Genomic DNA, 13756 nt, shown 5'->3' with positions numbered 1-13756 from the left:
CCTTTCCCTACCAGGACGGTCATGTCGGCTTCCCTCAAGCCTGCAGCTGCGTCCAGCCTCTTCTATAACCTGTTATTAGCACCGAACAAGTCATATTATTAATATCACCTCACAGTAATCTGCTAGTATTTAGACTATAAAACACGTCTACTCCGGAGAGTAATGTAAACTACAACTACCAGCATGCAATGCAACCAGCGTTAGATCACATGATCCGGAAGTGTTGACAGAGCGCCTAGCAACGGAAGACGCACGGTCGCCCTATCAACGGCAGACGCTGAAGTCGGATACCGCTCGCAGCTGCTCGGATACCGGACACTACTCTCTGTCGGCGTCGTTGTCAGGATCATTGAAGATGGCGGAGAACCCGGCTGTGGTCGCTCCAGATCCGCGGGAGCTGCAAATTAATTATGCCAAAGCTTATTTACAGCAAGCGGGTCCATCTGGAGTCAGCCTGTAAGTGGGGAGGGTTCAGATGTTACTACGTGTCCGGAAATAAAGCAGGCGGGCATGCTGGGACTTGTGGTTCCACATATATTAACTAGTGCTTAAAAGTTTTGATAACTCTCTATATTGGTTGGTCAGTGGGCCCCCTATCAAGGAGGTGTAATGGGGGGAGGACCACCTATCATGGGGGTGTAATGGGGGAGGGTCGTCTGTCATGGAGGTGTATTGGGGGGAGAACCGCCTATCATGGAGGTGTAATGGAGGAGGGCCGTCTATCATGGAGGTGTAATGGGGGGGAAGGACCGCCTATCATGGAGGTGTAATGGAGGAGGGCCGTTTATCATGGAGGTGTAATGGGGGGAAGGACCGCCTATCATGGGGGTGTAATGGAGGGATGACCGCCAATCATGGGGTTGTATTGTGGTATGGCCGTCCAATCATGGGGGTGTAATGGGGGGAGGACCGTGTGTCCTGGAGATGTAACGGGGAGGACCGCCTATCATGGGGATGTAATGGGGGGATGGCTGCCAATCACGGGGGTGCAATGGGGGGATGACCGCCAATCATGGGGGTGTAACGGGTGGAGGACCGCCTATCATGGGGGTGTAATGGGGGGGTGGCTGCCAATCATGGGGGTGTAACGAGGGGGTGGCTGCCAATCATGGGGGTGTAAGGGGAATGGCCTCCTGCCAATCACCGCTCTGCAGAGTTGTACATTGAAATCCATGGGAAACTGTTTGCAGGCGTATTTCAAGTGTATTTTTGAGCTTATAAAAGTGTTTTACTCTCCGAAATGCACCTGAAAAAAGCCGCGTGAACATACCCCCACTTCTTTTTTACAAGGCGTATTTTGCGTCAGAATCAGCACTAAACAATGCCCAAAATCCCCCCCCCCCCCCCCCCATTGATTTAAATTGGAGGTAGAGGCTTTTTTTTCCCTGGGTGGTTTCTGACCGCTAGCGGGAAAAAAGCATCACGCCTTATCTTGGACTTATACTTTTATTGAAATCAATGGGAGGCTGAAAAAAACGCACCATTAATTTTGAGCGTTTTGTAATGTGGGTTTTAACCCCAAACCGCCACAGTTTTTGTATTTGCTTAATAAAAAAAGTTTAAAATAAATGGAGGACTCGGGGCGACCAATATGTCAACCGTTACAGATTTCACTAGACTTGTCCTATAGTCATAGATGGGAAAACGTTCCTGGTTATGTAGCAATTTGGGAATAAATCGCTGCATAACTATGCAGAACTGCCATTCAGGACTTTAGAGCATGAGCGGACCAATCGTTATACCGTATAGATGAAGATGTTACCATAGCAACATGTTAACCCCCGTATTTACTCCACAGATATGAACACCTCTCTGCCCTTCTGTCCCGGATCCTGTCAGAGCGCCCCCCTAATGCACTGGAGACTCTGGAGCAAATGAGTGCAGAGCTGCACTGGTCTAGACTGAACAAAGGACTTGACTCGCTGCGCCCCCTGTCAGAAGACTCTCCTACGTTCAATAAGGCAGAATCTCACCGTGCGCTGTTTTCTCACGGTGCAGGAGAAGCTGATGAGATTGAAGGGGATGGTGAAATGGTGAGAACACAAGGGGCAAAAGTTAGAGGCGGAATAACCGCATAGCATGTAAAGGAGATGGTGGTTTCATTACATGTAGCAGAGCTGAGTTTGTCATTTGGCTCACAATGCAGCCCCCAAGTTAAACCGCAAATTCAGCACTACTGCATTTATAAATAAAAAATTCTCAAGACTCGTGGGCTGCTCCACAGACATATATGAGTCTCTATAATAAATTCGATATATTGTAAAAACATTGGAAAGAACACTCCTAACCAAAATATGAAGCTCCAGTCTGCAACCACTTTCAACAATATATTAAAGAAATTGCATAAATATACCCAGGCATATGGATTATTTAGAGGGATCCACCTCTATTAGCCCGAGCGGAGAACAGCTCCTTCTCTGGAGGACCCAGCACAGTCATGTATTACATAGTTGCCTGTTCAATTGAATGGGCACCATGTAATACCACATTTTTCCTGCAGTGGCCGCTGCTAGGGAAAGTCTTAGCTGCCTGCAGCTCCCCCAGAGGTAACGGCTGATTGCTAGGATTTTAGCTGGCTTTCCTCAGTGGGTCTTCATTTAGAAAAAGGAAATCCAGATAGGTCACCTCCTCTAAAGGATACTGGCACCGTTGACCATGTTTTGGCATGGTCATCTTTTTGCCTTTACACACTTCCGTAATGCTTCCGATTCATCGATATCTTACTTGCATGACTGTTTACATTTGGCGATTTCTCAATATTGCGATGAAATTATAGTCACATGGTACCGAGACGGGGGCACCATAGTCTAGATGGGTGGTTTATTTGCCAGACCATCAATCGATTGCATTTAAACACAGCTATTTGCAGATCTTACGACCAAAATGTTTCAGCATAACTGATCTGTGATGATCGCGACTTCAACTATCGAACGTGGTTGCTTACGAGTATATAGAGGCTAACATGATAGAAATGAATTGAATCGTACGCATTATAATGAGGCTCAGCGATCTAGTGATTGGTGGGAAATGGAAGCGGGACGTGACAGCAGACATATTAAGGTGCTACAATTTAATGTGTCAACCAACTGTAGACTATAAAAAGTATATTATTATCTGCTGTACAATGGGGTCTTAAAACTTGATTGACAGTTATATTCTGTATTTCTGGCACTCAGGAGCAGTAGCTGAATATGTTACCCAAGATTTCTAAAATGTACCTGTTATTTTCATTACTAGATAGACTCGCCTCTTCCTAACCTGTATGACCTTGCTCACCTTCTCCAACAAGGAGGGGTGAATTTAGGGCGAGATGAGACAGTACGGATAGCCCTTGCCATGAAACGACTCACTGACACACGTCCACTACAGTATTGCCGCTTCTGGGGCAAAATCTTTGGTACAGGGGGTAGTTATTTGGTAGCAGAGGTGCAGTTTCGAGAAGGCGAAGATGAAGAGGCCGAGGAGGATGCAGAAGAAGAAGAAAAAGCAACAGCTGAGGAAGATGAAGATGAGGAGGAAAAGGAAGAGGCAGAAGACTTGCCCCCTAAATCTACTTACCATCCGCCCCCTGTGGTGCCTCGTGAGGAAAATAGTACAGGGACAAATAAATATGTGTACTATGTATGTAGTGAAGCTGGGGCAGAATGGATCAGACTTCCACCAGTAACACCGGCACAGATAACAGCCGCACGAAAGGTAACTGATTGTTTTCTTACCTTGTCGTTTTCAATAATGTCTTTCCTTGTAGCTTTCTGTGTCTTACATTCATCAATCTGTGACAACAGATCAGGCGTCTCTTCACTGGGAATCTTGAGGCCCCAGTCATTACCTACCCACCATTTTTGGGAACAGAAGCTAACCTTCTACGTGCACAGATTGCCCGAATCTCTGCCGGAACCCATGTCAGTCCTTTGGGCTATTACCAGTATGGAGAGGAGGAGGGTGAAGAAGAAGAGGAAGGGGCAACAAGGGACACTTATGAGGAGAACCCTGAATTTGAGGGCATTCCAGTGACTGACCTGGTGGAGAACTTATCTAGTTGGGTTCATCATGTCCAGCATATCCTGCCACAGGTGAGAAGACTGTCAGCCATTCATTTATGTAGCAGTTGGGTCTACTCTACTTTTGTGTTGTCTTTACATTTTATTTTGTCCTCTCTCAGGGACGTTGTGTCTGGTTTAATACTGCTGTGAAATATGAGGAGGAAATGGAAGAAGAGGAAGGAGAGGAGGAAGAGAAGGAAGATGAAGAGGAACCAGAACCTGAAGTGGGGCCACCACTACTCACCCCACTCTCAGAAGATGCAGGTACCAGCACTTCATCCTCTTATCAGAGCTGCATTATTTAATACAAACATGAAATAGCAATTTTAACCGGTGTGGAATTATAACAGGATACCATCAACTTTTGTGTGTAACTATAACATTAGGGTCTGGGAAAAAAAGTTTGCTCTTCTCCAGAAGAAATTACACAGTCTCTTTGGTGCCATCTATGTTTCAATACCCTGTAAGTTAATGTCCAATCCTTTATTGAGCCTTGAAACATGACTCGGGTTGAAAGGCAAACAAGAGAAACCCATCTGTAGACAGCACTGTTTCAGAATTCTGCTCCTCATCAGTATAATGAGTTCTGGTTTTCTGTGTAAGATGCGTTTGATGCAGCTCTTGGAAGGTACTGATTTTCCTTGCAGAGAGCCAGCTGGTAGGGAGTCTAAAGGGCAACGCTCCCTGTGGAAAAAAATTATACAAAATAGTTGAATCTACGCAAGGAGAATCCGCACCTTCAAAGAGCTGCGTCAACGCCATCTCATTTGGCAACAAGAACAGTACTCTGTACTGATGAGGCGCAACAACTCCGAAACAGTGCTGTCTACAGATTGGTGGGTTTGGTTTGGCTGTTAACCCGAGTCATGTTTCAAGTTTAAATTAAGGGTCAGACTGTGACTTACAGGGCAGTCACCAATAGGTGGCACTAGAGCGATTTATTTTTTTTCTATTTTGGAGGAGAGCTGTTTTGTTGATAACATTAGGGGTGATTGAAAAATTGCGCCTAAATTTACGGTTCTGGCGTTGATTGGTTGTAGCAAAGCACTACATTTAAACATCTCTCAATTTTTCTTCTCTTCAAGAAGAGAAGTGGCAAGAACTTTGGTAAAGGGGGAGGGGGGACCATACTACACTCCTTCTTGTGGAATCTTGGTGCTCCAGCAGTGCCATTCAGTATAGAACAGAAGGGATGGTGGCACATAATGATATTTATTCTAAAATCAGTAATATCTTTTCACTCTAAGACCTTATTCACACGAACGTGTGCGTTTTGCACACGCAAAAACGCTGCGTTTTTTGCGCGTTGCAGTTCCGTGTGTCTTAAGTGTTTGCTGCGTGGCTGCGTGATTTTCACGCATATGCCATCCTTATGACACGTGTTTTAATGTTTAGAAAAAGAAATTAAGAAAGTGGTTTTATTTTTCCCTTCATTTCTTGATCTACTGTTGCGCGAATCCCGCGCGACACACGGAAGTGCTTCCGTGTGCTGCGCGTGATTTTCACGCATCCGTTGACTTCAATGGGTGTGTGATGCGCGAAAAACACCCAAGTATAGGACATGTCGTGAGTTTTACGTAGCGGACCCACGCATGAAAATCACGCAATGTCTGAATGGCCCCATTGACTAACATAGGTCCGTGTGATTTTCACGCGCGTATCACGGACGTTAAACACGTTCGTGTGAATAAGGCCTTAATGCCGTAGTTGGGTATAGATATTGGCTTCTAACTGTGGGGTTACACTTCTGGACAGTTGACATTGCTGGACCAGCATACCTGACCTGTGATTCTCATCAAGTCAACCATTAAAAGTGGTTGCCTACAAGTATTATTTTGAGATTATCGGAAGTGCCGTTCAAAATTAGTTGAATTGTATGCATTATTGAAGCGTTTAATGGTACCGGCGGCCTCAAAACTGCTGACCATGTGATGAGGGGGAGGGCATTGTAAACATACCTTTTGTCTCGGGCATGGTTGGGTAAAGCGGAGAGTACAGATATTGGCTCCTAGCTGTGAGGTTACACTGCTGGAGAGGTAAAATTCACATTCCAGGACGAGCATCAACTCCTAATATATATTCTGCAGTTTGACTATGCAAATCAGACAGAGATGTTGTTTATCGGGATTATCAGCACAGGGCAACTATATTCCCCATCAGGGCATATAGACCTCATAGAGGGACACCTCTATTAGCTAGAGCGGAGAGTTGCTGCTAGTCCTGGTGATCAGCTCACATTGGGGCAGACGCCATACAAAAGAAGTTTGTCCGTAATATGTCTAAATCAAACACCTTTCTTCCCTGCCTCATTTCATTAATATCCTGACATTTCAAACATGTAAAACGCCTGTAATTGTCCAAAGAACCATAATCAGACAGAAACCACCCTGGGCCTTTGAGCTGGGACTAGTGATGTCATTACATCAGGGAGCGATGATGTCATTCGACACTCAGCTAATAAACAGGCTGAGTAGCCTCAGGTGGGATCTAACACTCGGCCTATCTGCTTGACCGTTCAGTCCACTCCTATCGTGAACAGTCACTTTATATTAATATAAAAAAAAAACAACAAGATAATATTTTGGGGGGATGCAACGACTGTTCTGTACAACCTCTTAGTTCATTAAAATGTCTTCCTCTGCCTGTATAAGAATCTTCCTCTTCTCCATCCAGAAATCAACAATACACCTCCATGGACGGCTTACCTCTCCTCCCAGCACATTGTTCAGTACGCTCTCGCAGTTCTGCGCTCCAACCTGTGGCCTGGAGCCTACACCATTGCAAGCTCCAAGTATGTGTTTGCTTTCTCCTTTAAGTCTTGCAGTTTTTTTATTTTGGGGATAACAGATAACAGAGCTAGTAGTTAGGACTGATAACAGAGTACAGCAGCAGGTCTTGGCCTTGACTGCACAGACTTCAGGTGGATATTGCTGTTGAGGTATATGACATAGATCATTGCAGTAAAGAACAGCAGCAACATGCAAAGTTATCAATTCTTCACCATTCTTAAGATCTCTGCCTGCTTTTAGTGAATAGAAACATTCTTGTTTTCATACAGAGGCTGAAAACATATCTTTATACGGATGAGATCTCCATCCAAATATACTGCTTTTCCTCCTAGAGTTTTAATTGGAAATTTAAAAAAATGTATTGTGGGTGGTAAGGGGTCCATGAGCCATATTGCCCTGGGGTCCAGACGATTTTCTGTCTCTCTTTTTGTTTTAGTTGCATTTATCACTTTTAAATTTGGTTCATTCACAGGAAATTTGAAAACATCTATTTTGGTTGGGGCATAAAGTACAGTCCTGAAGGATACAGCCCCCCTGCACTTCCTCCCCCCCAACCAGAGTATCCAAGTGGGCCAGAAATTAGTGAAGGAGTAGACCCCACGGTAGAGGAGGAAGAAGCCCTGAAGGCTGCACAGGAAGAGGCCGCAGCTGCTGCTGAAGAGGCAGAGGAGGAGGAAGAGGAGGAGGAAGAAGACGATGATGATTGATACTTTAATAATCTATTTGTATTTCTTTCTGTTAGGGCCTGTTCACATCAGCGTTTGCTTTCCGTTCCGGGGTTCCGTTGGAGGTTTCCGTCGGGTGAACCCAGCAACGGAAAGTCAAACTGAAACCACAGCTTCCGTTTCAGTCACCATTGATATCAATGGTGACGGAAACATCGCTAATGGTTTCCATTTGTCACCATTCCGGCAGGTTTCCGTTTTAACGACAGAATCAATAGCGGAAGCGACTGCACTATTGGTTCCGTCGGAAAAACGGAAACCTGCCGGAATGGTGACGAACGGAAACTATTAGAAATGTTTCTGTCACCATTGATATCAATGGTGACTGAAACGGAAGCTGTGGTTTCAGTTTGACTTTCCGTTGCGGGGTTCACCCGACGGAAACCTCTGACGGAACCCTGGAACGGAAAGCGAACGGTGATGTGAACAGGCCCTTACATAGAATTAAAGCTATTTTGACAGTTTGTTAAATCTTTGTTATACCAAGTGTTATGTAACTCCGCCATACATCACATATTGGAAGTCAGGTAGCCACCTTTTCCACCAAAAAAAGAGCTACCAGATAAAAAAAAGAGAGCGTGATTTTGGAGGACTGGCTTTACCCAAAGACCTTTTGTTATTTAATATCCCTGGTGGTCTAGGGCTGTAAATGGTTTATCTCTGGTGGTCTAGTGTAGGGAAGGAGTTAATATAAGCCTCCATAGTGGCCAAATGTGGTGAAGGCATTATTCATACCTGGTGTCTAGAGTAATAATCCCAGACTCCTGTGACAGGACCAACAGATGCTCGATCAGATTGAGATCTGGGTAATTTGAAGGCCAAGTCATTATCCTGCTGACCGGTTTCTTGGAAAAAAATGAGAAATGGGGGGGAGGGAGAGGAAAAAAAAGAAGAGACACAGGCGCTCCTCTAAGGTAATTATCGTACATGGGTGAGCAGAAGGAAAGAGTGTGTAGACGGAGGGTTCTATTTGCACTCACCTTCTGTGGTTGTGAAAGATGGTCGGCACAACTCAATTGTATATCTTGTTGAGTCGATTGACTCTAAGTGTACAGTTTGCAGGCCTCCGGAGTGGGCGCCGGTAGCTGGTAGACACCAGGATTTTCTGGTGGGAAATTATACCAAACAAAATTCGAAAGAGATTCCTCCTTCTTGAGGTGCTCCTGTATTGGATATAGTTGACAGAGTGGCTCGTGGCAGAAGAGCAACTCCACAGTTTGAGGAATAAAGATTTATTAGTTTAAAATATAATACATATGTGAATAGACAAAATGCAACGCGTTTCGACCAGGCACTTAGGTCTTCATCAGGCACATAATAAAGATCTCCAACTTGGCTCTTAAATACTCTCTTATCGATTACCACGGCTTGGTCAAAAGGTATCGGTCTTAGTGGTTAATTTCCCTGATGTCGTGTTTCTGTTTTTGCTCGTAAAAAATACACCACTATGACACTGCTATCATCTGTGCGGGCATGGGTATAAGAAATGCCCCCTCTAGTGTATTTCTTTATACAGATGCCCGGGTGGATCATGACAGGGCATTTCTGTTACTGTTATTTTGGAACTGTGCAGTCTTTTCTACAATGTCATGAGTAGAGCATTTTTCATAAGTGTCTGTTCAGGACAACTGCTTACTTCTACCAAGGCAGCTAAATAGGATTAGGGCCTGTTCACATCAGCTTTGGCTTTCCGTTCCGGGGTTCCGTCGGAGGTTTCCGTCGGGTGAACCACGCAACGGAAAGTGAAACTGAAACCACAGCTTCCGTTTCCGTCACCATTGATATCAATGGTGACGAAAACATCACTAATGGTTTCCGTTCGTCACCTTTCCGACAGGTTTCCGTTTTAACACCGGAATCAATAGCGGAGTCAACTGCGCTATTGATTCTGTCGGAAAACCGGAAACCTGCCGGAATGGTGACGAATGGAAACCATTAGCGATGTTTCCGTCACCATTGCTATCAATGGAGACTGAAACGGAAGCTGTGGTTTCAGTTTCACTTTCCGTTGCGGGGTTCACCCGATTGAAAACTCAGACGGAACCCCGGAACGGAAAGCGAATGGTGATGTGAACAGGCCCTTAGTTTGCTCTTATGTTTATAGCCCGTGAATAGACTTTACTATTTATGGCCAATAGGTGGCGCAGTTGCACTATGGTGAAGTAGGATCATAGGGGAAGATTTTGGGATCTACATGTTACGGTTCATTTTTATGAAGCGCAAAAAAAAAAAAAAATACTCAGTGCTCACATTTTGCATAGCTTGGAGCTCCTGTAACAGGGCTTCCAGCTCCTATGTGCCATTTATAATACTGGTGCCTTATGTGGCAGAGAGGCCAATGGCCCCCCTCAGGCACCAGGGCCTGGTGCAACTGCTACTTATTCACCCCCTAACGCTGCTGCCCTACTTACCGTACATTTTTCACAGTGGGTAAGTCACATATCAGATGAAGTTTTGCCATTTTTTATGTTATAGTAGGCCTTGTTCACATCACATTTTTCCCCTGCATTTGAAGAATACGCTTGAAATTGATGTCTATTGCGCCGGTCACCGAAAGACTATTATGCAATACGTTAAACGTATACGTCATGAACTCCCTTGGCTCATTTCATGACATGTCCGTTTATCAGATACCATTATAGCCTATAGGTGACGGATGACACTGTTTACCATAATAACAGATGGGTGATGGATGGCTCACTTTTAAAGGTATACGTCATGAAAAACTATTGAAAAGCTCATTATGCCTGGGACATATTCAATATAGTGGCATAGGTCCCCCATAGGCTACCGTGTGGTATACAGGTTTTTTTTGCAAGATCCCGCAGGATAGAATAGCGTAGTCTCTTTTGTCCTCTATTAAGCTAATGGAACCCTATGGAAACGCAAAGGTAGATATATTCACTTATCTCTACCTGTGCCAGCTGGAGAATCACCCTGTCATCCGCTTGACATCGCTGATTCGTAGGTGTAATAACTACTTACCAAACCATACACGTATAATGTGTAGTATCATATACACCTCTGTATAAAGTTAATGGTCAGAATAGCTCACAGACACCACCTACTGCTCACATGTGGGACTGCAACAAATGGTTTGCAGTCCATTTTCAATCCATCCTATAATAAAATTAACCTAAGCAAGGACGGAAAAAAATACAGACTTGTGAATTGTTATATTTTTTTCATCTTTATTTACCAGGTAAATTCACACAACACGTATATAAATACAAACATCTAAGAGAAACACTCGCACAAAATACACACATATGTTCACTTTCTTCCAAATATATACAGTCATATATACAATATGCATATATACATAACCTTGGTAGTAACAAAAGATAAATAAAATATATTACATCTGAATTTCATATATATCTATATATATTTATATATAAACAGGTATATATACATTTATATAGATATTTTCTTTAAAAATAAAACACTATTGTGCATAGATATTACCGAACATGGCAAAAATTCATTCAAATATCATGTAAACGAAATTCTCAGAGATCGATTTTGGTGATTTGCAACGTGGGACATACATTTACAGGTATAATATATGGCAGCATGCAGTGAGTAAACTGATTGCTTGTCTGAGTACGCAAAGCTGACATTCAAGGAAAAAATACAGTGAAATAAAAGATCAGATTAAGATTCGTTAAAAAAAAACAAAAACTTAAAATTGGGCTTTTCATTTAAAGGGGATCTCCAGTGCTTCTGCTTCGTAATATACAATCTGTACAAGCTCATCCTTCTAAAAAAGGAGAAGAAGGTTGCCCACAAAAGGGCAGCTTTGACACAACACCCAGACCCCTGTGGTTCTGCTATTTTGATCCAAGCTCCGGCCAGTGGATCTATGGGGGAATTCAAGTTTATTTAAAATGTTTTTGGTAAATCTTGCCATAGATATGAGACGGCAAATTATTTGGACAGTGACAAGTTTTGGCATTTTAGCTGTTTACCAAAACATATTGAATATACAGTTATATAATCAATAAGGGCTTAAAGAGGCTCTGTCACCAGATTTTGCAGCCCCTATCTGCTATTGCAGCAGATCGGCGCTGCACTGTAGATTACAGTAACGTTTTTATTTTTTTAAAACGAGCATTTTTGGCCAAGTTATGACCATTTTTGTAGTTATGCAAATGAGGCTTGCAAAAGTCCAAGTGGGCGTGTTTAAAAGTAAAAGTCCAACTGGGCGTGTATTATGTGCGTACATCGGGGCATTTTTAATACTTTTACTAGCTGGGCGTTCTGATGAGAAGTATCATCCACTTCTCTTCAGAACGCCCAGCTTGTGACAGTGCAGATCTGTGACGTCACTCACAGGTCCTGCATCGTGTCGGACACATCGGCACCAGAGGCTACAGTTGATTCTGCAGCAGCATCGGCGTTAGCAGGTAAGTCGATGTAGCTACTTACCTGCAAACGCCGATGCTGCTGCAGAATCATCTGGTGCCGATGTGTCCCCGCTCGTCTGACACGATGCAGGACCTGTGAGTGACATCACAGATCTGCACTGCCAGAAGCTGGGCGTTCTGAAGAGAAGTGGATGATACTTCTCATCAGAACGGCCAGCTAGTAAAAGTATTAAAAACGCCCCGATGTACGCACATAATACACGCCCAGTTGGACTTTTACTTTTAAACACACCCACTTGGACTTTTGCAAGCCTCATTTGCATAACTACAAAAATGGCCATAACTTGGCCAAAAATGCTCGTTTTTTAAAAATAAAAACGTTACTGTAATCTACATTGCAGCGCCTATCTGCTGCAATAGCAGATAGGGGCTGCAAAATCTGGTGACAGAGCCTCTTTAAAGTGTAGACTCTCAGCTTTAATTTGAGGGTATTCACATCGTAATTTGAGGAAGGGTTTAGGAATTGACAGCTTTTTAATATGTAGCTGCCTCTTTTTCAAGGGACCAAAGGTAATTGGACAATTATCTCAAAAGCTATTTAATGGGCTGCATGGGCTATTCCCCCGTTAATCCATCATCAATTAAGCAGGTAAAAGGTCTGGAGTTGATTCCAGGTGTGGCATTTGCATTTGGAAGCTGTTGCTGTGAACCCACAACATGAGGTCAAAGGAGCTCTCAATGCAAGTGAAATAGACCATCGTTAGGCTGAAAAAAAAATGAAGAAATCCATGAGAGAGAGAGCACAAATCTCAGGAGTGGCCAAATCAACAGTTTGGTACATTCTTGGGAAAAAAAAAAAGAATGCACTGGTGATCTCATAAACTCCAAAAGGCCTGGATGTCCACGGAAGACAACAATGGTAGATGATTGCAGAATCCTTTCCATGGTGAAGAAAAACCCCTTCACAACATCTACCCAAGTGAAGAACACTCTCCTGGAAGTAGGTGGATCAGTATCTAAGTCTACCATAAAGAGAAGACTTCATGAGAACGAATACAGAGAGTTCACCACAAGGTGCAAACCATTAATCAGCCTCAAAAATAGAAGGGCCGGATTAGACTTTACCAAACAACATCTAAAGAATCCAGCCCAGTTCTAGAACACCATAAAACTAAGATCAACCTGTACCAGAATGATGGGAGGAAGAAAGTATGGAGAAGGCTTGGAACGGCTCATGATACAAAACACTCCACATCCTGTGTAAAACATGGTGGAGGCAGTGTGATGGCATGGTGGGGGCAGTGTGATGGCATGGGGGGGGCAGTGTGATGGCATGGTGGAGGCAGTGTGATGGCATGGGGGGGGCAGTGTGATGGCATGGTGGGGGCAGTGTGATGGCATGGTGGAGGCAGTGTGATGGCATGGTGGAGGGAGTGTGATGGCATGGTGGAGGCAGTGTGATGGCATGGGCATGCATGGCTGCCAAAGGCACTGGGTCACTAGTGTTTATTGAAGATGTGACTGAAGACAGAAGCAGCCGGATGAATTCTGAAGTGTTCAGGCATTTACTTTCTGCTCAGATTCAACCAAATGCAGCAAGGTTGATTGGACGTCGCTTCACAGGACAGATGGACAAAACATACTGCGAAAGCAACACAGGAGATTATAAGGCAAAGAAGTGGAATATTCTGCAATGGCCAAGTCAATCAAAAGATCTCACCCCGATCGAGCTGCATTTCACTTGCTCAAGACAAAACTTAAGGCAGAAAGACCCACAAACAAGCAACAACTGAAGACGCTGCAGTAAAGGCCGGGCAAAGCATCACAAA

At 43.9% G+C, this 13756-nt stretch overlaps 1 protein-coding gene across 1 annotated transcript; it reads left to right on the top strand.

Annotated features, from left to right (window-relative positions):
• The first annotated feature begins 217 nt into the window (after positions 1-217).
• On the top strand, positions 218-7643 carry RSPH6A (radial spoke head 6 homolog A). Its single transcript, XM_075834425.1, has 7 exons — positions 218-456; positions 1799-2033; positions 3238-3696; positions 3786-4073; positions 4163-4307; positions 6717-6834; positions 7305-7643. The coding sequence occupies exons 1-7, from the start codon at positions 356-358 to the stop codon at positions 7537-7539; spliced, it is 1581 nt and encodes a 526-aa protein (XP_075690540.1). The 5' UTR covers positions 218-355; the 3' UTR covers positions 7540-7643.
• Positions 7644-13756: the final 6113 nt, after the last annotated feature.

Source organism: Rhinoderma darwinii, chromosome 8 (genome assembly GCF_050947455.1).
Source record: "Rhinoderma darwinii isolate aRhiDar2 chromosome 8, aRhiDar2.hap1, whole genome shotgun sequence".
NCBI classification, from domain to species: domain Eukaryota; kingdom Metazoa; phylum Chordata; class Amphibia; order Anura; family Rhinodermatidae; genus Rhinoderma; species Rhinoderma darwinii.
Note: the sequence above shows the minus strand (reverse complement) of the source record. Positions and strands in the feature narration are given on the sequence as shown.